The 25,837-nt window shown below is 40.9% G+C and overlaps 1 protein-coding gene across 2 annotated transcripts in view; it reads left to right on the top strand.

Annotated features, from left to right (window-relative positions):
• Positions 1–420: 420 nt before the first annotated feature.
• Positions 421–25,837, top strand: part of LOC122664600 (transcription initiation factor TFIID subunit 15-like) — a 35,405-nt gene continuing 9,988 nt past the window's right edge. For both annotated transcript variants that reach the window (XM_043860490.1, XM_043860489.1), the window contains exons 1-7: positions 421–531; positions 1,389–1,565; positions 1,703–2,061; positions 2,184–2,387; positions 13,211–13,294; positions 14,366–14,447; positions 14,528–14,654. In XM_043860490.1, the coding sequence (XP_043716425.1) occupies positions 1,446–1,565; positions 1,703–2,061; positions 2,184–2,387; positions 13,211–13,294; positions 14,366–14,447; positions 14,528–14,654 (976 nt within the window). In that variant the 5' untranslated portion in view covers positions 421–531; positions 1,389–1,445. The remainder of the gene's footprint in view (positions 532–1,388; positions 1,566–1,702; positions 2,062–2,183; positions 2,388–13,210; positions 13,295–14,365; positions 14,448–14,527; positions 14,655–25,837) is intronic.

Raw genomic sequence — 25,837 nt, 5'->3', positions numbered from 1 at the left:
TGATATACTATATTTTTATTCCTACCCAAAAAAAAGATGGGAGAATGCTGGCGTAGATTGCGCCCAGACATGGGTTTAGGCGAAATGACCACCCTGGCCCCCTTGAATGGCAGACCCATGTGTCTGGGCGCAGGCTGCGCTGCGGCACAGAGAACATCAGCCCAAAAAAGATATACTGTATTTTTATGAACATACATTATTATACATATACTTGTTGGGCCGGATTCACCCAAACTCTTAGCCCTAACCCAGCTCCGCCCGAATTCGCGCTTGGCTTTCCCAACCATAGCCCAAACGAGGGGCCCAACCCTGTTCAAGCCCGGACACACTGCACAAATACGATCAGATGTCATAACAAATTTGGATCCCATGAGTCAGGTTTTCTTTATACATAACGCGCAGTGACCCTGCTCCAGATTTCAAACTCTTCAGCTCTCTTCTCATCGTTCTTTCCAAAGATTCTCAGGTTCTCTTCGATCTCATGGCATTATTTCTCATTCTGTCTCTGTTTTCTGTAAAATTCGTATTCTGGTGGGTTCATTCTTCGTTTCCCCTTTGTGACGTGATTTATTTTCTTATATATATATATATTCCTTTTCGTAGTAGTCTTTTCTTCCATCTTCGGGAGATTTTATGCTACAATTAGATGCTAAAACCCAGAAGAAATCAGATTGACTATATATGTAATGTAGTGGCTGGAGTCGCCTTTAACCTAAAGTTTCTCAGTTGATTTTAAAATCTAGGGTTCTTGTGATTTAGAAGCAGAAACCCTGATTTCTTCCTGTTTGGTTTTGCTATTGGAAACTTATAATTTGATAAACTTTGGCTAAGCTTTGGTCCATTAACTTAAATAGCTTGAAGATAATGTGATTTGTTGGAACAAAGGTGATTGGGATTGATTGAAATAGAGCTTTGTAATCTGATACAAATAATTGCGGGAATAAGCACTTTTCTCACCCCCCACCCCAAAAATTAAAAAATTAAAAATAACGTTCTTCATCTATTGCTTTGATTAAGTAGGCGTCAATTGAGAATACTTTACACTTAGCCGTATGCAACGTATTCAATTAGTGGTAATTTTAAGAGTTTCCTGGCAGGTAGATATTTCTACCTTTTGGGTTTATTGAGTAGCCATGGGTGGCATTTTATTTTAAGCTGTTTTCTTATGTACCTTGTTCACTATTGGTACTTGATTTGTTATTATTTGTAGTAACCTTAGTTGTTTACCTGTTTATAAAGCATTTTTAAGTTAGATGATGGGAGATATTTGCATGTGACTGATTTTCTAGTAGCATGGTTCTTCCTCATGGTCTAAATCATTAAAAGAGTATGTGCAGCAATACACTTACCTCTGGACATGATGATTGAAATAGTTTCTCTTTGCTCAGAAATCGGTGCTGGTTGTATTTGCTGAGATTTCATGTGGTTGGACCATAGCATTTGACATGGCAAGCTATTCAGGAAGAGGTGTTCCATCAAATGGTTCTGTCTATGTTTGTAACTTGCCTAATGGAACTGATGAAAATATGCTGGCTGAGTTTTTTGGCACCATAGGGCTGCTAAAGGTAGGGAGTCCTCACAGGTATCAATTAAATCCACTTTCTTGGTTATGTTGCTACAATTTTTTTTAATGGAGAACATCTTGATTGGAAGCTAAACAGATTTTTATGTTTTCTTCACTTTAAACTTCGTGCTCCATTAGAAAGACAAAAGAACTGGTCGACCAAAGATATGGTTTTATCGAGACAAAGTTACAAATGAGCCAAAAGGAGATGCAACAGTTACATATGAGGATCCACATGCAGCAGTGGCTGCTGTTGAGTGGTTCAACAACAAGGAGTTCCATGGTAGTACAATTGGAGTTTTTATAGCAGAGTCAAAGACCAAAGATGATCACACATATAACTCAGGGAATAATGGGGGAGATCCAAGTGGTGACTATGCTGTACAGGAGGAAGATGCTATGGATTCGAATGAGAGTGGAGGAAGAGGTAGAGGTCGGGGTGATGTTTCAGGGAAAGCATGGCAACAAGACGGAGACTGGTTGTGTCCGAATACAAGGTCTGTGATGTGACATTGGTGAGCAGCTCTTTCTTGTACTTTGTATGTTTCCAGTGTTTTTCTGCATATTATGTTGCTAAGAGTGTGACAATGAATTCTCTCGCTCTGCTTTATGCTAGCAGTTGTTCCAATGTAAACTTTGCATTTCGTGGTGTGTGTAACCGTTGTGGAAGTGCTCGACCTGCTGGTTCCTCTGGCAGTGGTGCTGGTGCTGGTGGTCGAGGTAGAGGCCGTGGTGGAAATGACTCTGGGGGCCGTGGTCGCTCTGCTGGCAGTGTTGGTGCTACTACTGGACTTTTCGGTCCGAATGATTGGCCATGTCCAATGTAAGACTTTAACTCATGTTCAAGATTTTGTATTTCTCTTGCTTGGGTGCCTGGAAAATTTCTAGCATATTGATGTTCTTAAAACTAATCCTCTCATGTTTGATTGTGGTGATATTTTCTTTCTCTTATTTCTATCTTTCCTTTCCATCAGTTTTTCAGTTGGTGGGTTTCAATGTTTTCTTGTTTGACACTAATATAATGATACTCCTAATTATGTCTATTGACACTGAGTGTGATGTTATGAATAGCTACAAATCAGAAAATAAATACTTGGCTGATCTGTCAGTGTGGATTAACAATGGTGTCCAACTCTCTTTCAATGTATATAGGTAATATTTCACTTAAAACACAGGAGCAAATCACAGAACGAAAGATGCTTGATCTATTGATAGGATTTGGGAACATTGAAGGAGTTAGAAGAAATGAGAATGATAGCATAACAGGTGTAGACAAAAAAGTTGCAACATCTTATAAATGGGTCTCTCTGGTCATATTAATGTTGCAAGCAAGGGTGCTGCAGATCGGAGATAAGGATTTGCAAGTGATGGGATTAAGAGAGAGAAGAAGGAAGAGAAGATAAGGGGCTGTTCCAGGACTGTGAACAGTAGCATAAATAGTACTTTAAAAGAAAGATGAGAGAGTGAGAGAGAGAGAGGAGTGGCACCTACCTCGACTTCAAAATAAAACTAAACCTTAATTTATTCCATTTTCAAATTGTGGGCTGTAGTATACCCTTACAACTGTATTTATAATTTATCTTCTGAAGTAATTTAATCTGACAAGGAAATAACCAACCAAATTAAAAAAATAAAAAGAAAATTTTTTCCTTGCGTGAGCTAAGTTGGAGTATTTTTTTAAACTATATACGAAACTGACACCATAATGGAAAGTAAAACTGAATAAAGAAAGGGACTGGACATATCCCAGTCTCACTTATGCAGGACATTTGGGGGCTACTCCACTGGGTAAACTACGTAGACCATTGTGGGTTTTATTCCATGCTCCGGTCTGCATCTAGTGGACTCAATCCATCTGATCCACCCCGAGTTGTGACCACCCATGTCATAGGCTCCCTCCTGCAACGTCTTCTCCGCCCAAGCGAAGGAGCTTCTATTGAGACAAGGACGGAGGAGCTTCCATTGTTGCAGTTGTGACGGTTAAGGGTTAAATATGGCCGGGTTGGGCCGGGTTTTTATAATTCAAGCCCAACCTTGAGTCCTTTTAGCTCAGCCCAAACCCAACCCGGCCCTGAGGTCGGGCTGAGATGTCTCAGCCTAGGGCCAACCCTACTGGGCTCGGCCCTGATTGACCTTGATCGGGCCCTGATTGACCCTGATTCTACGCATTAAAAAAAAAGAGACACATGCTTGGCATCGCATCTTGAACACATACAGCTTTACGTCACAGTTCTATAGAAATAAAAGCCTTTAGTGAGATGTTATCTTACAGTTTAACCCACAAACTTAAAATGTTAAATACTTTTGTCAAACTTCCATTCTATAGACAATTACACTCTAAACAAAAGTTGTAAATGGTAAAACATAACTTAACATAGGGCCAAGCCCAGCCCAAGGCCTTGACCCTGGCCCAGCCCGACCCTGACCCAGGGCCTGAAAATTTCAACCCTCACCCGCCCTTAGGGTTGAAAAATCCAGCCCAGGCTCTGTATCAGCTTAGGGCGGGCTCAGGCTGACGAGGCCAAACTTACACCTCTAGCGATGGTGGTTGGAACAGGTGACATAGAAGAAATGGCGACAAAATCCTTCTCTTGATTCTGTGCAGTAGCAACCATGCTCAGCTCTGAGAAATGGCGACAAAACAGTTCAATGGGTGATCTTGCAAACCCAGATTTCCCTCTCTCTCTACCAAGTCCTGGCCTTGTTGGTGGTGGTTGCGGTCCATTCCACTCCATCCTATGCGTTGGACTTGAGGCACAAGTCACAAGTTAGAGGAAGGAAGGAGCATTAACGTCATCAAGTGCGTTGGAAGTAGAGTGCTTTAGTTGGTGGCTGAAGAAAGGAAGATTTGCCAAATCAAAAGCACGGGGGAGTCATGAGTGTAGTCCACTTTCATGGCAGGGAAGATTTTCTCTTCACGTTCATGGCAATTATCCTATGTCTTTGTTTGTCAAACCTTCAAGATGCTCTGGTCCAACATCAATTACGATCAAATAGGAAGACAGAAAGAGGGAGAGGGAAAATTCAGAAATCCGATGCTCCTATTGCTTAGAGGCACAAGGGAGGTGCGCAACAACAACGTCAAGCAGTTGGTGGCAGGGTGCTGCTCATGGGGGCAAGTGGTGGAGGAACGACAGATGCAGGCAAGGGCGATATCCACTTTGATCCCCCTTGCTTCTCCTATGCTGGTCACCTCACCAAACTAGACTGTTGTCTCTCTCTGTGTCTGCTCCCCTCTCTATTTTCCCACCATTCTCTCCCTCCCGCGCTGTTCTCCTTTTCTCTTCCCTCTGTTCTCTCCTTTCCCTTCTGCTCTCTCTCTCTCTCTATTTCTTTCCACACTCTCTACGTCTCTGATTCTCTTTTCCTCCCCTACTGTCTATCTTCATTTTCCCTCATTTCATCGGGTCTCCATCCATTGTCCCCACCCCAAGTGGGGAGCTGATTAGGGGACCTTGCGGCCCTCGAAGATGCGCTCGCTGAAGAGCTGTCTTCAACAGCCTTCCAACCCCACAGATCTGAAGTTTTCTCACCAGGAAGTGAAATTTTCTCGCCACAAAGACAAGATTTGTATTGTGGTGGCAATAGAAAAAAAAAATTTATTCCTGATGTGAGGTTTAAAATTAAAGTGCAGAATCGTCCATCTGCTCACTACATTCCAAATGCTGAGAAAATGTTTGGGGCCAAGAAAACCGTACAGATTTTCCGTATGGTTTTCTTTTCTTTTTGTGACAAACACACACGATCTAAGATCGTACTGGGGACGGTTTTCCTGTGTCCTTTGATTGATTTAGATCGAAATATGAAGAATAAAAGACCAAACAATGTTCACGATACTGTTCACATGAACAGTGTCACCGCCCATATTTGCCTCGTGTGGGGATGTTTTTAAGAAGATCTTGTGGGCCATCAAGTGGAGAAAGCTTCTATCCTAATGCTGCCAAAGTATAGTTTTCATTTTCATATTTAGAAAATAGGCTTAAATAAGTTTCTAATTTCAGTTGTTACTATTTTTATTTTGTTCTGTAAAATAGAAGTTGCTATTCTGATGTATGGCAGGTAGATTTTATAGGAAGTTTCTATTTTATAGGTTTTATGAATTAGTAGTTTCCTTTTCTAGATATATTTAGTTTCTTAATTAGATTGGGACTGGGTTGCTTTGTAATTGGGTTATTATAAATAAGAGTATGAAGCTGAGCAGAGAAGGGCAGAGATTGAAGAGAAAAGAGTTATGGTTGAAGTTGTGAGACGCGGCAATGGTGAGAGACCGTGGGTGGGAGGCTCTGAGTGAGAGGATGATTGGCTGAGAGAGCCTGGCTGAGAGAGCTGATCCTATCCCCCCTTCTATATTGCCTTCTTATCCCCCCTTTTCATATGTAAAGAAAAAATAAGTAAATAAATAAATAAAGCAATAAAGTTTCAGTTATATTCAATTTGTTCTTCCTTATTGTGTTGATCCTGGCTGCAATAGATCTCTCACTGGTTCTTCCCTGGTTCGAGGTCGACTTTTGCATTATTGATGTACTTGTGTCTGCAGTTTGTGGCCTTGTATGGTATTTTTTCTTCCAATAAAGCTTGCGTGACTTATCATCTGAAATTTGCGTCACTGTAAAATGAAAATCAATTATGGATGTTAGATAATCCTCAGGAAACTTTAAAAAAAAATTGATAGTACAAGGACAGAAAATAATGTAATTCCAGATGGATGTCAATCCAACTAAAACCAGAACCAGAATCTGCTTGGGTATAATGCAATCGGTTAGGGCAGAATGGAGGATTAGATGAACTGAGGGTTAGGGTTTGATGGTACGGATAGGAGAAGAAGGGTTAGGGGGTTGGGATGAAAGCTTACTTGTGTTGGATGGATCCTTGGACTGAGAACAGATCTGAGTAACTAATCTTTGAACCTTCACACAATCGGCTGCAACAAACTTGACAAACTTGAATGCACTCGAAGGAGAGAAAACAGTGAACTAGTGAAGGCTATCTCAGCCTCACCTTCACAGCCTATCTCAGGACAGTGGAATGCATTAAAGCAATAATCTTCTTCATTAAATCGTCGGGGGGCTCAATGGAGCTCTTTACATTATATAGCCTTCAAGGCTGGACATAAAATAAATCCTAACTATGACTAGGACTCAAAATAGGAATGCCAACTAGGACTAGGACTCAAAATAGGAATGCTAACTAGGACTTAGGACTTCTAATTAGGATTCAGATTTGCACTAGGAATCCTAATTAGATTACAACTCAATAAAAATAAAACATAGGACTTCTAATTAGGATTCAGATTTGCACTAGGAATCCTAATTAGATTACAACTCAATAAAAATAAAACAAATACTAAAAATCCCCACGATTGTTGCTAGTGTAGGGATTCATCCCTACACCTACCCGATGGTTACTTAGGCTGGTGTAGGGAAGAATCCCTACACCTGCGGCTGGTTTTAGACAGCCAGTTTACATCAACTCCCCCCTTCTTAAAAACATTCATCTCCGACGAATGGATGAAAGACATGTAGCGCTCATAGAGATCAGGATCAAGGCGCCTGAAGTCGTCGGCGTGAATCCAGGTACTGTCACTATCAGGGCGATCCTTCCATTTCACAAGGAAAGAGTAATAGCCGCGACCACCCCGCATAGTAGTAAACTTGTTATCAAGCACATTCTCAATGACATCAGCAGTCGGAGTGGTAAACTGTGGGAGGCGGAGAGCATGTGCATATCACCGTCGTCCGAATGGTGGCCGACATAAAGAGTGAGATCGGCCACGTTGAAAACATTGTTAATCTTCATAGACGGAGGAAGCTCGAGCATATAGGCATTGGTCCCAATGCGTTGTTGCACCTTGAAAGGACCCATTTTGCGAGGGTGGAGCTTGTGATTGGTTCCAGGAGGAAGTCGCTCAGAGAAATACGAACCATCACCAAATCACCAGGTTGGAATTCCACGTATCGGCGATGACGATCAGTCCTGCCTTGTAACCTTCATTGTTAATAGCAATGCGTCGGCGAACGCTCGGTATGGACCTCGGTGATGTGGTGGAGGAACTCATCGGCGTCCACACTAACACGAACATGAGGAGGAAGAGGAAGCAAGTCCACGGGCGCTGGGTTGCAGACCCAAAACAATCTCAAGTGGAGTACGGCCAGTGGTCCGATTGACGTAACTATTGTACGCGAACTCGGCAATATCAAGGACAGAAGGCCAATCTTTCGCATGATCACGAACAAGACATCGGAGGAGATTGCCTAAACTGCTTAACCACTTCGATCCGCCCATCCGTCCGAGGATGAAAGGCGGTGGAGAACTTTAGCTTGGTATTGGTCTTCATCCACAAGGTCTTCCAAAAATAGCTAGTGAATTTGACATCACGATCAGAAACAATAGACTGGGGTAGCCCATGAATACGTCATACCTCTTTGAAGAAGAGCTTGGCGATGTGATCGGCATCAAATGTCTTCCGACAGGAATGAAATGAGCCATTTTCAAAACCTGTCCACCACCACAAATATAGAGTCATGACGCTCCCGTGTAGATGGGAGGCCGAGAACGAAATCCATGCGATATGTAACCAGGGTGCATGAGGCATCTGGAAGAGGTGTGTAGAGGCCCGTGTTTTGCTTATCACCCTTGGCAAGCGACAATCTCGACAACGCTGAATCACCTGTTGGACGTCACGCTGAAGATGTGGCCAATAATACAAATCAGCAACTGCAGCATATGTCTTGCTAATGCCAAAATGCCCTCCCATGCCACTGCCATGTAGTTCCCTAATGAGGTGCTGCCGAAAGGATGTGTTAGGGATACATAGGCGTGTCCCGAAGAAGAGATATCCATCACGTAGGGAGTATTTGGCATCAGTTCCGCCTTGCTGTAATGTAGTATGAATGGGGGAAAAATCAACATCAGCTGTGTACTCATCTCTGATATGTTCGATGCCTGTGCTGTGAGTAGAAGAGGTGGATAGGGTGAGAACTTTCCGACTTAGCGCATCACCGACCTGGTTCTCTTTGCCTGCCTTGCACTTCAGAACGAAATGAAACTCCTGGAGATAGGCGATCCATTTAGCATGGCGGTTGCTTATGGATCACTGAGAATGGAGATACTTAAGGGCCTCATGGTCAGAGTATAGAATAAATTCTTTGCCCATAAGGTAGTGTCTCCAATGCTTTATAATCTGGATCACTGCATAAAGCTCCAAATCATAGGTAGAATAACGCCGCTTAGCATCGTTGAGTTTCTCACTATAGAAGGCAATGGGATGATTTGATTGCATGAGAACTCCTCCAATCCCAACATGGGATGCATCTGTAGCCACCTCAAATATGACATCAAAGTTTGGGAGCCGTAGAACAGGTGCCTCGGTCATCTTTTGCTTGATCAAGGAAAATGCTTTGGTAGCAGCCGGTGTCCACTGGAATTTGCCCTTACTTTCTCTCATGCACTCGAATGGGTGCCATGATGCGCCAAGTTCGAATAAAACGCCGATAAAAGATGCTAGGCCGTGGAAACTCCTAACCTCCGCGTTGTGTGGCACTGGCCAATCGACTATGCTTTACACTTTCTCCGGATCAGCCTCAACCCTGGCTGAAGATATAATAAACCCAAGGAAGATAACCTTAGGTAACATAAAAGAACACTTTTTGAGGTTGATGAAGAGTTTCTCTATACGTAACACTCGCATCACTTGCTTTAGATGATCGAGATGCTCCTTGGTGGTGTGGCTGTAGATAAGCATGTCATCAAAGTAAACCACAAGAAACTTACCGATGAATGGACGAAGTACTTGTGTCATTACACGCATGAAGGTGCTTGGAGCATTTGTGAGACCGAAAGGCATCACCTTCCATTCATATAGACCATCCTTTGTCTTGAAAGCAGTCTTCCACTCATCTCCTGGGCGGACCCGAATCTGATGATATCCGCTCTTTAAGTCAATCTTCGAAAAGATGGAAGCACCTGTGAGCATGTCTAACTTGTCGTCAAGTCTTGGAATAGGAAACCTGTATTTGACGGTGATCTTGTTTATTGCCCTGCTATCAATACACATCCTCCATGTACCATCTTTCTTTGGAGTCAGTAATGCTGGAACAGCACATGGGCTCATGCTCTCAACAATAAACCCCTTGCGAATCAGGTCATCTACTTGTCTCTTGAGCTCGGCATGCTCAGTAGGGTTGAGACGATAAGTGGGCAGATTTGGTAGCACCGAACCTGGTACTAGATCAATGGCATGCTGAATATCCCTCATAGGAGGTAGCTCATCTGGAAGATCGTCTGGTACTAGATCTGAGAAATCATCAAGCAGATCTTTTATGGATTTGGGATGAATAGTGGTAGGGGTTGGTGACACTGCTCTTGTGACCAGGGCTAGTATCAACCCTGTCTCTTCACTTGTAGTAAGGAATTCTCGGTGAGGCAGGGACAGAATTCGTTGCTCCATGGGTTGTGCTTTAGTAGTACTAGTACTAGCATGTGGTGCCTTGCTGCTTGACCCTCCTTTCATTGGCTGTCTATTGTCAATAGTTTTCAAGACCTGTTGTCGCTTCAGCTGGGCAGCTCTAAGCCTTGGCCTCATCAATGGTACATTGAGGGGGTTGAGAACCAGTGGTTTCCCTTTGAAGTCAAAGAAACACTGATTTTTTGTACCTCCCGTCAATACATTGTTATCATACATCCATGGTCTCCCAAGTAAGACATCAGTCAGAATCATAGGAATTATATCGCACCAGACATTCTCCTCGTAACCAGAAATCTTGAGTGGCACTGAGCATCGCTGATTAACCTCTAAAGTATCATTATTAAGTAAGGATACCTTGTATGGTTGTGGGTGAGGTTCAGCTTTAAGCTTCTCTTCAATGACAAAAGCTTTGGAAACCACGTTGACACAACTACCGCTGTCCACGATCACTTGTGCTGTTGCTGTCCCGCTATCCATCAGTGTATAAAAGATTCAATGTCGACGCCAGTCCTCTCCTTTAGATTCGGCAACCAGAATGCGAGATACTACATTTACCTCATAAATTTCGTCTTCCAAAGTATCATCATAGTCTTCTCCCTCAAGAGCAGCATTAACGGCCCAATTGTCATTAAACTGCGGGTCACAAACTTGGACATCTGGACTAGTTTCCATGGCTGCAATCACTGAATTGGACTTCCCTCTTTGGGGGCAGTACCTTGCATAATGACCATATTGTTGGCAATGGAAACACTTGTTAGGTGTTTGACTACCCAAGGGGCCTTACCCTTTTCCTCTGTAGTTGGTGGAGCTCGGGTAGGGAAACCACTAGATCTGTAGGAGTAAAGGTTCTCCTAATATCACCGGACTGCGGTGTGAATCTTGTGGGGCAGCCTTGATTAAATCTTCAGCATCCATGGCCTTTTCAAAACAGTGATTCAAATTATATATTTCAACCACGCCTATCTTGTCTTTAATGTCAACCCTCAATCCCAACTTGAAACGGGATATAAGCTGGTCATCATTCTCATCTACACCCGTACGTGAGAGTAAGTCATTGAATTTATCAATATACTCTCTCAACGTTAAGGTACCTTGTCGTATAGTGTTCGATTGATCATGCAAACGCCTCGATAAGAAGGAGGTAAGTACTTCTCTTTGAGAATCTCTTTTATAGCTGCCCAAGTAATTGGTTCCATGTGACGACGGATCAACCTGTCTTCATGTGTACGCCACCAATCTCTGGCTCCTCCAGTTAACTTAGTCGTGGCCAGCTGCATCTTTCGGTCTTCAGACAACCGAAACCACTTGAAGTAGTCATCTAGAGCACTCAACCAGTCATGGAATGCAATAGGGTCATGTTTCCCGTTATATTCCTTCAGATCCAGTTTTACCTTATGCTTATCATCACGGTAATACTGATTTCCATCGTGATCTTCATCTTCTTCATAGGTAGAATTGTTATTGATCCTGTGTGTCTGTAGTGTGGGAACCCTCTGTGGTAACCTACGTGGATGTCGGTTGTTAGTGTATGAAGCAGCAGCTTCAGTTTGTGATATTTGCTGTGGAGGTGCAGTAGGACCTTGTTGTGACAGTACATCAACCTGTTGCTTGATGGTCTTCACATCTTCAGATAAAACCTTGACTATCTCAGCCAGTTGCTGTAGAGTGGTTGGATCACTTGATTTTGGAGAACCCATAGCTAGGCTTTGATACCAAATAATGTAATTCCAGATGGATGTCAATCCAACTAAAACCAGAACCAGAATCTGCTTGGGTATAATGCAATCGGTTAGGGCAGAATGGAGGATTAGATGAACTGAGGGTTAGGGTTTGATGGTACGGATAGGAGAAGAAGGGTTAGGGGGTTGGGATGAAAGCTTACTTGTGTTGGATGGATCCTTGGACTGAGAACAGATCTGAGTAACTAATCTTTGAACCTTCACACAATCGGCAGCAACAAACTTGACAAACTTGAATGCACTCGAAGGAGAGAAAACAGTGAACTAGTGAAGGCTATCTCAGCCTCACCTTCACAGCCTATCTCAGGACAGTGGAATGCATTAAAGCAATAATCTTCTTCATTAAATCGTCGGGGGGCTCAATGGAGCTCTTTACATTATATAGCCTTCAAGGCTGGACATAAAATAAATCCTAACTATGACTAGGACTCAAAATAGGAATGCCAACTAGGACTAGGACTCAAAATAGGAATGCCAACTAGGACTAGGACTCAAAATAGGAATGCTAACTAGGACTTGGGACTTCTAATTAGGATTCAGATTTGCACTAGGAATCCTAATTAGATTACAACTCAATAAAAATAAAACATAGGACTTCTAATTAGGATTCAGATTTGCACTAGGAATCCTAATTAGATTACAACTCAATAAAAATAAAACAAATACTAAAAATCCCCACGATTGTTGCTAGTGTAGGGATTCATCCCTACACCTACCCGATGGTTACTTAGGCTGGTGTAGGGAAGAATCCCTACACCTGCGGCTGGTTTTAGACAGCCAGTTTACATCAGAAAACCTTTGGGGAATAGTAGTTCTGGGGTTTCATTTCTGAAATTTTTTTTTGTCGAATCATGTTCTGGAAATTCAGTGAGGGAAATTGTTTAAGTCTTTATCCATTCTACCATTATTTTCCCAATGTATTCTTTCTCCTTGAAGATTTTTTCTCCTTCCTTCCTCCTCTATCCTCTCCCTCATTCCTTTTTCTCCAATGTGCCAACAGCCAATACTGCATGTACTGTTCCAGTGACTTCTTAAGTTCACGGAATGTTCTCTGAATTGGATATTTGCTGTCAAATTTCAAATGTTCTGCACAATTGATAAATCATAATAGTAGTGGAGAAGCCTTGATATCTTATTGGGCAGGATCAGGAAACTACCACTTAGAGGACACAGAAGGAGATGATGATGGGCAGTGACTCACTGAATAAACTTCTACATTGGATCAATGACGTTATTTTAGTGTTATATTGATTTGACTTGCATAGTTGTTGTGAATGTAGTTTTCCATGAATCAATTCTTTTATCTGAATATTTCATTTGATGGCTATAAGAAACAATTTAGCTACTGAATCTTTTTTTTTATCTCAAGATGGCTGACAAGGAAAGCATAGTTTTTGAGTAACTTGCTTTGATCATTCTAATATGTTTGAGCTTCTGTTTCAGGTGTGCCAATATCAACTGGGCAAAGCGCACAAAATGCAACATATGTAACACTAATAAACCTGGTCACAATGAGGGTGGGGTGAGGTAGTATCTTGTTGCTTTTAGTTTAGTTTGAAAGTTATATATCTTGTTTAGGGGTTAATGCTCGGATAATTTGTTAGCTAAATTCACTATGCTCTTTGTTCTTCAAGTCCTAATACAAATGGAAGTCTTTGGACTTGTTATGAGAATCTATGGCCACTGAACAGAAAGCAAAACAACTTAACCAAAAAATATTGTTTTTATTCCCAGGAACGTGTTAGTCTATTGTATTTTTGTTTATTTATTTCACTTTTTTGTTGTTTTTATTGTCTTTATCGTCATTTTTTCCAATGCTAGTTTCCCCGTCTCCTTTCTCCCCCTCCAAAAAACACTCAATTTCACTGTCTTTAACAGATTCTAAGCTTTCTTTCTAATTGGCTCTGTCAAGCAGCTTTTAAAATTTTCTTTTCTTCTTTCTTCATGCAGTACAGTTTTGTTTCCACAAATATTAATTCTAATGATAACCATTAACGGAATGTTTATCTGGGTCAATTTTTTCCAACCCGTGGAACTAGTAGAAAACCCATAATTGATTTTTGTTTTGTTTCAGTTTATAGCTTCTCTAGGCCAAGTTCTGGATTGAAGCAAATCATAACTTCTCTTCTTGTTTGTTGATTTTTGTCTTTTAAGGGAATGCATTATAGAACTACCAAGCATTTGAGAGGAATCATACTTTTTGCTACATTGACAGTCTATGATTGTTGAATTGTTGAGCAGACCTTCCTCAAAAGTCAATACTCCTCTTCACCTAGTAATTGTTAGCTAAGAACCTATGAGTCCCCCCCCCCCCCTTTGTTGGGGGAGAGGGGGAGGAACACTGATTTAGGGACCGGGATTGATCTCAGTGGTATCGCCATTCCCACTCCCCTTTTGCTTTACTTCGTTATAAAAGGTCTAGGGACCAATGGTGTGCCCACGTTTGGGTCGATCCTGCTGAAATGGAGCTGAGTTTACTCAGGAATGGATTGGAATCGGCGGTGGGCAGTCTGTTCCACCTGCCCAAAAGCCCTAAATCCTTGTGCACCAGTTAAAGTATGGATGGTTGAATCTTTGGGTTATATTATCTTTCTGCAGGGGAGGACGGGCTGGAGGTTACAAAGAACTTGATGAAGAAGAAATAGAGGAAACTAGACGACGGAGGCGGGAAGCTGAAGAAGTATGATATCTTTATCATCACCATTTGTAAAGATTTTAAGTTTATGCTGGTTTCAAAATCTTGTTTTTCTCCAATTTCAGGATGATGGGGAGTTGTATGATGAATTTGGCAATCTCAAGAAGAAATTCCGTGCCAAAGCACAACAAGCTGAAGCACGACATGTACTTCCAGGTGCTGGACGTGCAGGGTGGGAAGTTGAGGAACTAGGTATTGCCCTTATCTCAATAAGTTTACCCTTCTATAAGAGTTTTTGGGAGTAGCTTAGAACTAGTTATAGTTTTATTTCACTTAATAAACAAGAAACTCATTTTTTTAATAGCATTTTTGTCATTATGAGGTTGGGTCTTGTCTAAAATAGGACGCGCTGCTTGCAAATGTTTAATACACTCATAAATTTTAATACCTGTGCTTTGGTAGGAGGATTTTCGGACAGAGAGCTGTCCTTTGCAACAGTGAGGTTTACCTAGTAGTTCATTGGCAGGATGTCCAACCAATTATTGACCCAATCAGGCCATACTAACATGTAACTTGAGGTCTAGAAAAAAGTTTGTTTTGGATGGCTGCAAACTGGCTCCCTGCTTAGTGTCTTGCTTCATGTTCAACTGATGAGGTAAGCTAGGCTGAAACAAAGAAACACTAGCAAACCTACAGAAACCAGAATCGCAGTGAACCAGAAACTGAGGGTATATGGCATAAACTGCACATGGATATAACTCGCAGTCCATTCAACCGATGGGGCTGAAACTAATATAGAATGAAGGACTTAATTGGGTGACTATGTTTAAAATATCAAAGCAAGATGATGGTTAGATTGGGAGAAACAAGCAAGGACAGAAAATTTAAATTAAAAATCCAGAATTAGAAACTCAAAGAAAAACAACTGGAACTCAAAGGTGCTTGGTTGATCTAACTTGGATCGAATGTAGAGGGGAAGGAGTAGAACAATATATTAAAAATTGAAGATCATCCAACCTTGGGTTAGAGAGGAATGCAAATCTGAAGCTCTGTTGCACAGAATGAACAGAGCAGAATATCGCTTGGAGGTATACTTGTTGAAATCCGGCAGAATATTAGATGAGAAGCAAAAGCAACAATAGGACTAAAAATATAAGATAAAATAGAAGTTAGAAATCACCATTACAGGCCACGGTTGACAATATATGTTGCTTGAGGTCTAGAAAGAAGAAGGGGGGAAAAAGGGGATATGACCAAGGCTTCACCACCTTGGGTTGCACTTGCTTCACCACAAGCTACTGTCAGCATCACCGCCAAAGAGAGACATTCAAATGAACAATAGCCAAAATCTGTGGCAGCATGCCCTTGACTCTTTATTTATAATAACCAATGAACTGAAAAGGAATCCTTGCTACTTGACTTCCAAACAAACACTAAAAAGGAAGGATTCCTAGCTATTGCATGGAAATTTGAAAGCAAATAAAATACAAACTAGGATGGAATCCTTCTAGAGAATCCATTGCTATTACATGTGAAATATAAACAAAAGTAGAAACTTCTACTTAATATCTATCTTAACCACTGAGTAACTTATTACATGGAATTATAATCTAAATATTTAGTAACTACTAAGAAGTATTGTGCAGCCCCAAATCTGCTCTCACGCAAGCTGGCTTTATGGGGCCCACACCAAGTCCTTGTGAACAATACCAAGTGAACAGTTCTTCTTCCTTGAACTGCATCATCGACTCTATGGGCTGAATGTGTGTCAGAGGCAGGGAGGTTTATTTTACATGGATGCAGTTAGGTGTCAGACTTTGGCATAAGCATTATATGCTGGACTCTGCTAAACCTGAAGAATTGGATTGGGGAGACAGTGTACATCATTTTATTTTTAAATTTCAAGTGTCATGGAGTAGATTTATGGATCAGATTAGTAATAAATGGTTGTTTGGCAAATTATTTGTATTTTCTTTATATGTGTTTAGGGAAGCTTGTTTCTATGTCATATAAAGACTCAAATAGGAGCCTGTGCTTGCCTGTATATGACTATATGTATGTATTCTCTTATGTATTTCTTTTGATAAGTTTCTTGACTATTTATGTTAATTGTCTGTAGTTGTAATTAACCATTAATGATTCACTTGTAATGCTGTTACAAAGCACATTAATAGGTAAGAAACATAAGTTGGTAAAAGAAATCACGAGTCTGTTAAGTTATTTGCGTTGCCCAACTCCTCCCTTCTTCCACTAAATCTTTTTCAACGAGAGAAAATCACCTGTGCCTTGAGGCTACTGTATAGATGTAAATATCATGACTAGGTTAAAAGATAATTTGTTATCTTCTTATCCTTTTGTAGGCAAATGAACAATAGGGTACTGTTTGAATATGTTTACTAAACAACAAAATCGCGTGAAATGTGGCCTCTCTTAGGACATTAGGCTGTTGCTTAGTCTGTATTCTGTATTCTAAATTTTCCTTCATCCAAGAGGTCTTGGATGGCATGTCAGAGTAACAGACAATTATTGGTGGCATGGCCCTTCTGCTGATGATAAATACAATAATACTCGGGGGGATTCTGGTTTATCATTACCTCAGAGTGCCATTTAAACTTCAGGTACTTTTGCCTCAGGGAAGAAGCACATTCCTTCGAGCAACTCACACCTCCATGCTCTTGACATTCTTGAGGGTGCTCTCTAACTTCTCCACCTTCTCTCTTAGTGCATGAGTCTCAGCAGACTCAATTGTGGGTTGTGGAGTGGGGTTAGAGTTGATCATGATGTCGTTCTCTCCTCTAACCATATTGGGTATTTTCAGATGCATTGCAACGGGCTGGGCCAATGTGACTATGATCTTGAGCGTCAGGTTGACTTGTCTTAGCATTAGCATGCATCAGATCAGATAAGTTGGCCACCATCCTAGTCAATTCTTGCACTTGAGCATTCACTTGCTCCAGGGTAAGGGATGGGTTGTCACTGGTACTCATGTTGGGCTGTGGCGAACCAAACGAGATTGCTTCAAGAGACGATGGGGGTATGCTAAGGCTGAACCAGACCTTTCCCACGAGGGTTGGGGATGATCCTTTTTACGTCTTGGAATTGTGCCTAATTAAATTAAACCATCATTAGATAGTGTTGTCATCATCAAGCCATTACTTTTTTTTCTTGTACCCATTTAAGCATCGTATTATTATACACACCAGAAAGCATTCATGCATCATCCAAGGGGTAGCCCAAGTTTTCAGGGTTCGAACCCAGTTCATGTTTTCAAGAGTCGAGAGTGAAACCCTTCAAACCTGTTTTCATGCACACTTTACCGTTAGTTGTGTCAAATCCTTAGGCGTAACGGTTCTAAATCACTACAGGATGCATGAATTTGGCTTAGGACATACTGCTCACCTTTAGCAAGGAGCACCTAATATACCTGTTTGCAAGAAATAATAACCGCAAGCGTACGGATCAATCGTAGCTACGGGTCGAACACAAGGAGATGTATGCCACTCTATCTTACTCACTTAAAAGCAATGCAAAGTGAACTAAATTAATTAATGTGTTGGATTAAACTAACGTATCCTAACTCACAAGCATCTAGTGAAATTACGCATCTAACGAATTGAATTGGCGTCCTAACACACAAGCATCTAACCTATCAATACTAATGCGGATTTGAAGGAATAAATCGCCACAGCCAAACATCACAACCATATAAAAAAAAACAAAGGAAAAATAAAGCTAAGAGATTAAAGAAGTAAACCCCGAAGGTGCTTGAACCGGACTGAAATTGCTTGCTTTCTCTACCACACTTGAAATGCTCCTACCAACCAAATCTAAAAATTAAACAAAAATAATTAAATTTAGAGTTTAACATAGCGCAGGATGATGAGAATAAATAAATAAAAAAAAAAAAGAATTCCACAAGCATGGAAGAATTAGAGAGGTATAGAATGAGAATGAAAATAAAAAGTGGAGAATTAAGGTCCTACTAGAATGGAGGGAATAGAGGGGATGAGAATGAGGTTAAAATAAAAAGAATGGAAGAATTAGGAGGTTAAGAAGAAGATAAAAATAAAAATTAGAACTTAAACCAATACTCCCTTCTACCAAAGTTGAAAGTGCATGAATGTAGTTGATGAAGCTTGAAAAACTTGAATAATCCTTGCATGGCTTCCTCTTCCAAATCTCCAAGTTTTCTCACAAACTTAGGAACTTAGACTAGAAAGCTTTAAAACTAAACTAGAATTAAGAGATTACAACCATATTGAAGACATTAATTGAAATTAAAGCTTGCATAAACTCATTAAAATCATTGAACTAAGCTCATAAAATCAAACTAGAACTAGAGAAATCACAAATTACAAGGAGAAGAAGAAGAAAACTCATAAAAAAAACTGAACTAAAATTGCATAGAAATTGAACACTCTTACAACCCAAGAGCATAGGGGTATTTATAGGGGAAGGAGAGAAGAAGGGAGAAGAGAGAGCAAGCCTCCACGGTTTGGGAGGTCTTCTCCTTCTAAAACCGTGGAGGGTGGAGAGAATCTCCCCCAAAAATTATTCTCTTATCCCTCTTTCCTCTTTACAGAAAGCTTGAACCTCAAGAAAAATAAAAAAATGGAAAGTGGGAGAGATACAAAGCTTTGCTCCCTAAACCTGCTATTTTCTAAAAAGTGGACTTTCTAATTTAATTATTGTGCTTCCTTTTCTTTGCAAGAGTCTTCTCCAAGTAATGTGATCAATGCATCTTTGACTTTTCAACCTTCCAAGGATGAGAGAATATTCTTCAAAAGACATCTATCCATAGTTAAATTCCAAAAATACCCTTGAAAAGTTGGAGGAGAGAGTGATGACTAGGATTCCACTCAAGAATAAACAAAATACCCATTATGTCCTCTAGAAAAATCGTGGAGCTTTGTGTGTTCCCTTTAAAAATCGTGGATAGCTTGTGGGTCTTCAAAAATTGTGAAAGCTTGTGGGCCCCCCATGTGGATAGCAGCTTTTCTCTGTCTTTAAGATTTGGAAATTGCAGGAGGGGTCCTGTACTTGCCGTAAATCTCAGTCCTTGATTAGAAACACCTTCTTTAATGTCCAAAGTACCCTTGGGAAGTAGCAGACAGGTTTGGGCTTGCATTCCAGCTCATTTCTGACCCATTATTCTTTCTTAGCCTGAAAAGAATAATCGCTTGCATGGTGGCCTAAACGAATGCGTAATTGCATTCCGTCATGTCCATGTTGCTCAAAATTTAGTCATCTTTACAACCATGGAAAGAAAACTGATGACTTTACGTGTAGCTCACGATAGCACAGAATAGCATAAAATAGCCAAAAATCTGAAAAACACAAGAAAGCACCCGAGTAACTGTCCAATGTGGTAAAATGCTTGCTTTATGCCATAAGATTTCACACATAAATGTGCTCATCAGATTCCCCCACACTTAAACGTTACTTGTCCTCAAGTAAACAAAACAAAAACTAATCTAAAATGCAAAAATCCTAACTCACTTTCGTAGGAATCACGGTTGCACTTAGCATGTGCAACAAGCCTTTGAACCCCTAGGTTATCCCTAGTGGTCGAGTTGTGTCTCGTGAGTGTTTGCAGTGAATGTACACCGAAAATTTAATAAGTCAAAAGATGCTGCAAATTTTAATCATGGCATAAGTAGGATAGTGCACACAATCCCTAAAAGTGCTCAACTAAAGATCAAGGAGCCAAAGATTCCCCCCCACTTGAATTTTATCACCCCACATCAATTCAAGCCACAAGCATGCATCAAGATTAAGGGATCCCCTCATATCTTTTGAACACTACTCACCTTCAAGTAAACCACTCATGGCATCGATGGAACCAAAGACTTAGGCTTTGAGCATTTTTTACCATACTTTCTTTTCAGGCATTAAGGCAATAGCTTTTCTTTCTCAACAGTAAACTCTATTTCTACTTTATTATTGTTCCCTGAATGATATGGTGGAGCATACACCAGACACCCAAGTACTTGGTAGTTTCGCTTTTTGCATATATCTATAAAGACATTGAGACATTGATGCAAGAGTTTTTTAAGTTTCCTTCCAAAGAATTTCGAACAAGTTACCTTGCTTCCTGAGGCAACAGTGCCCTATCTAGTTCTAAGGAATTCCACTTTCCTTTCTTCTTTTTTTTTTTTTTTTTTTTTTTTTTTCTTCTTTTTCATTCCCTTTCATGCCTTGCCACAAACAAATTGGTCTCAACTACTAGCCAAAAGATTAAAGGGTCTATAACACATAGAGGAATCTAGCCATCAAACGAAATAGTGCTTATATTTTCTAACTCAGTCCCTATCACCGGATACATACCAATTACCGTCCTTGAAAAGGGATTTTTTATTATTTCGCATGCTAGGGCACCTAATTCCCTCTCTCTCGCTTTGCAATCAAAGAAACGTATGCACAAAACCAAAACTCCCGCCACAATCGAAATTCACCACTTAAGTTCACACAACCCCCCCCCCCCCCCAACACTTAATTCATGCAATGTCCTCAATGCATGCAGAAAATAAAGAATAAGGACAAGGGAGGGCAAACATACCAGGAAATCAGTCTTCAAGGTAAAGAGGCTCATGGAGATCCATGACCTCTTCCACAATTGGAACGGGCATCTCAATGTGTGGCTTCAAACGTTGGCCATTTACCTTAAAAGTAGCACCTCTACTTAGATTAACAACTTCAACAACCCCATGAGGATAAACAGTTTGAACAATATAGGGGTCATCCCATCTAGAGCGCAACTTACTTGGAAAGATGTGCAAACAAGAATTGTGCAACAAAACTTCCTGACCTACCTCAAAAGATTTTCTCAAAATATGTCTGTCATGGAAAGTCTTAGTTTTTGCCTTATTAATCCGGGCATTCTCATATGCCTCATTTATCAATTCTTCTAACTCAGATAGTTGGAGTTTCCTATGGGCACCTGTAGTGGGTAGATCAAAGTTCAGCTTCTTAATAGCCCAAAAGGCCTTGTGCTCAAGCTCAACAGGTAAGTGACACGTCTTTCCATACACCAGACGGTACGGAGATTGACCCAGGTCAGTCTTAAAGGCAGTCCTAGAGGCCCACAAAGCGTTTACCAATCGATTAGACAAATCCTTGCGGATCGGGTTGATGGTTTTCTCAAGAAAGTGTTTATTTGCCGATTTGAAACCTCAACCTGGCCATTGGTCTGGGGATGGTAGGGTGTAGCCAACTTGTGAATGACACCATACTTTCTCATAAGGGCCTCAAAGGGACGGTTGCAAAAATGCTTGCCCTGACTGCTAATGATAGCACGGGGATTACCAAAACGGGAGAAAATGTTCTCCTTTAGGAATTTGACAACTATCTTGTGGTCGTTGGTCCTGCAAGCAATAGCCTTAATCCATTTGGACACACAGTCCACAGCAAGTAATATGTACAAGTTACCAAAGGAATTAGGGAAAGGCCACATGAAATCTATTCCCCATACATCAAACACCTCAACCACCAGAATTGGGTTGAAGGGCATCATATTGCTCCTGGAGAAACGCCCTAAAGATTGGCATAAAGAACACGCCTTACAATAAGTAAAAGCGTCTTTAAAAAGACTAGGCCAATAAAATCCACACTGTAAAACCTTGGTCGCTGTCTTATTGGACCCAAAATGGCCTCCACAAGCCTGTTCATGGCAAAAAGATAAGACATATTGTTGCTCATGATTAGGAACACCTCTCCGGATAACTTGATCCGGACAGGTCTTAAAAAGATAAGGATCATCCCAAAAGAAATATTTTACCTGTGAAAAGAAACGATTCTTATCTTGGGTGGACCAATGTGCAGGTGTCTCACCCGTAACCAGATAATTGACAATGTCAGCAAACCAAGGGTCACCAGACACTATCATCAAATACTCATCAGGAAAGTTCTCGTTGACTGGAGAATCAACAGTCAAGGAATTAGGCAGCCGGGATAGATGGTTTGCAACCAAATTTTCACTGTCTTTCTTATCCCTAATTTCAATATCAAATTCCAGCAACAAGAGGACCCACCTAATGAGGCGAGCCTTAGCATCTTTCTTCTACACAAGATATTTGATAGCTGCATGGCTAGTGTACACAATCACATGTGAGCCTATCAAGTAGGGCCTGAACTTCTCTAAGACAGCGGCCAAGGTTTTACAGTGTGGATTTTATTGGCCTAGTCTTTTTAAAGACGCTTTTACTTATTGCAAGGCGTGTTCTTCATGCCAATCTTTAGGGCGTCTCTCCAGGAGGAATATGATGCCTTTCAACCCAATTCTAGTGGTTGAGGTGTTTAATGTATGGGGCATAGATTTCATGGGGCCTTTCCTTAATTCCTTTGGTAACCTGTACATATTACTTGTTGTGGACTATGTGTCCAAATGGATTGAGGCTATTGCTTGCAGGACCAACAACCACAAGATGGTTGTCAAATTCCTAAAGGAGAATATTTTATCCCGTTTTGGTACTCCCCGTGTTATTATTAGCGATCAGGGCAAGCATTTTTGCAACCGTCCATTTGAGGCCCTTATGAGAAAGTATGGTGTCATTCACAAGTTGGTTATACCCTACCATCCCCAAACCAGTGGTCAGGTTGAGGTTTCAAATCGGCAAATAAAGCACATTCTTGAGAAAATCATCAACCCGAATCGCAAGGATTGGTCTAATCGGTTGGTAGACGCTTTGTGGGCCCATATAATTGTCTTTAAGACCGACCTGGGTCAATCTTCGTACCGTCTGGAGTATGAAAAGGCGTGTCACTTACCTGTTGAGCTTGAGCACAAGGCCTTTTGGGTTATTAAGAAGCTTAACTTTGATCTACCCACTGCAGGTGCCCATAGGAAACTCCAACTATCTGAGTTGGAAGAATTGAGAAATGAGGCATATGAGAATGTCCAGATTTACAAGGCAATAACCAAGGCTTTCCATGACAAGCATATTTTGAGAAAATCTTTTGAGGTAGGTCAGAAAGTTTTGTTGTACAATTTTTGTTTGCACATCTTTCCAGGTAAGCTGCGCTTTAGATGGGATGACCCCTATATTGTTCAAATTGTTTATCCTCATGGGGCTGTTGAAGTTATCAATCCAAGTACAGGTGCTACTTTTAAGGTAAATGGCCAACGTTTGAAGCCACACATTGAGATGCCCGTTCCAATTGTGGAAGAGGTCATGGATCTCCATGAGCCTCTTTACCTTGAAGACTGATTTCCTGGTATGTTTGCCCTCCCTTGTCCTTATTCTTTATTTTCTGCATGCATTGAGGACATTGCATGAATTAAGTGTTGGGGGGGGTGTGTGAACTTAAGTGGTGAATTTCGATTGTGGCGGGAGTTTTGGTTTTGTACATACGTTTCTTTGATTGCAAAGCGAGAGAGAGGGAATTTGGTGCCCTAGCATGCGAAATAATAAAAAATCCCTTTTCAAGGACAATAATTGGTATGTATCCGGTGACAGGGACTGAGTTAGAAAATATGAGCACTATTTCGTTTGGTGGCTAGATTCCTCTCTGTGTTTTATGGACCCTTTGATTTTTTGGCTAGTAGTTGAGACCAATTTGTTTGTGGCAAGGCATGAAAGGGAATGAAAAAAAAAAAAGAAGAAAGGAAAGTGGAATTCCTTGGAACTAGATAGGGCACTGTTGCCTCAGGAAGCAGGGTGACTTGTTCGAAATTCTTTGGAAGGAAACTCAAAAAACTCTTGCATCAATGTCTCAATGTCTTTATAGATATATGTGAAAAGCGAAGCTACCAAGTACTTGGGTGTCTAGTGTATGCACCACCATGTCATTCAGGGAACAGTAGTGGAGTAGAAATAGAGTTTACTGTTGAGAAAGAAAAGCTATTGCCTTAATGCTTGAAAAGAAAGTATGGTAAAAAATGCTCAAAGCCTAAGTCTTTAATTCCATCGATGCTATGAGTGGTTTACTTGAAGGTGAGTAGTGCTCAGAAGATATGAGGAGATCCCTTAATCTTGATGCATGCGTGTTGCTTGAATTGATGTGGGGTGATAAAATTCAAGTGTGGGGGAATCTTTGGCTCATTGATCTTTAGTTAAGGACTTTTAGGGATTGTGTGCACTGTCCTACTTATGCCATGATTAAAATTTGCAGTATCTTTTGACTTTTTGAATTTTGGGTGTACATTCACTGCAAACACCCACGAGGCACAACTCGTCCACTAGGGGAAACCTAGGGGTTCAAAAGCTTGTTGCACATTCTAAGTGCAACCGTGATTCCTACGAAAGTGAGTTAGGATTTTTGCATTTTAGATTAGTTTTTGTTTTGTTTACTTGAGGACAAGTAACGTCCGTTCAAGTGGGGGGGAATCTGATGAGCACATTTATGTGTAAAATCTTAGGGCATAAAGCATGCATTTTGCCACATTGGATAGAGTTACTCGGGTGCTTTCTTGTGTTTTTCAGATTTTTGGCTATTTTATGCTATTATGTGCTATCAGGAGTTGCATGTCCGAATCTACATGTAAAGCCATCATTTTTCTTTCCATGGCTGTAAAGATGACTAATTTTTTAGCAAGATGGACGTGACGGAATGCAATTACACATTCATTTAGGCCACCATGCAAGCGATTATTCTTTTCAGGCCATGAAAGAATAATGGGTCAGAAATGAGCTGGAATGCAAGCCCAAGCCTGTCTGCCACTTCCCAAGGATACTTTTGACATTAAAGAAGGTGTTTCTAATCAAGGACTGAGATTTATGGCAAGTACAGGACCCCTCCTGCAATTTCCAAATCTTGAAGAGAGAAGAGCTGCCATCCAAATGGGGGGGCCCACAAGCTTCCACAATTTTTATAGACCCACAAGCTGTCCACAATTTTCAAAGGGAGCATACAAGGCTCCACGATTTGTCTAGAGGACATAATGGGTATTTTGTTTATTCTTGAGTGGAATCCTAGTCATCACTCTCTCTCCTCCAACTTTCCAAGGGTGTTTTTAGAATTTGACTATGGATAGATATCTTTTGAAGAATATTCTCTCATCTTTGGAAGGTTGAAAAGTCCAAGATGCCTTGATCACATTACTTGGGGAAGATTCCTGCAAAGAAAAGGAAGCACAGGAATTAAATTAGAAAGTCCACTTTTTAGAAAATAGCAGGTTTAGGGAGCTAAGCTTTGTATCTCTCCCACTTTCCCTTTTTCTTATTTTTCTTGGGGTTCAAGCTTTTTGTAACGAGGAAAGAGGGATAAGAGAATAATTTTTGGGGGAGACTCTCTTCACCCTCCACGATTTTAGAAAGAGAGGACCTCCCAAAACCGTGGAGGCTCTCTCCCTCTTCTCCCTTGTTCTCTCCTTCCCCTATAAATACCCCTATGCTCTTGGGTTGTAAGAGTGTTCAATTTCTATGCAATTTTAGTTCAGTTTTTTATGAGTTTTCTTCTTCTTCTCCTTGTAATTTGTGATTTCTCTAGTTCTAGTT

The sequence above is a fragment of the Telopea speciosissima genome, chromosome 6, assembly GCF_018873765.1.
Source record: "Telopea speciosissima isolate NSW1024214 ecotype Mountain lineage chromosome 6, Tspe_v1, whole genome shotgun sequence".
In the NCBI taxonomy this organism is placed as follows: Eukaryota; Viridiplantae; Streptophyta; class Magnoliopsida; order Proteales; family Proteaceae; genus Telopea; species Telopea speciosissima.
The sequence above is the reverse complement of the archived record's forward strand: the minus strand, read 5'-3'. Positions and strand labels throughout refer to the sequence as shown.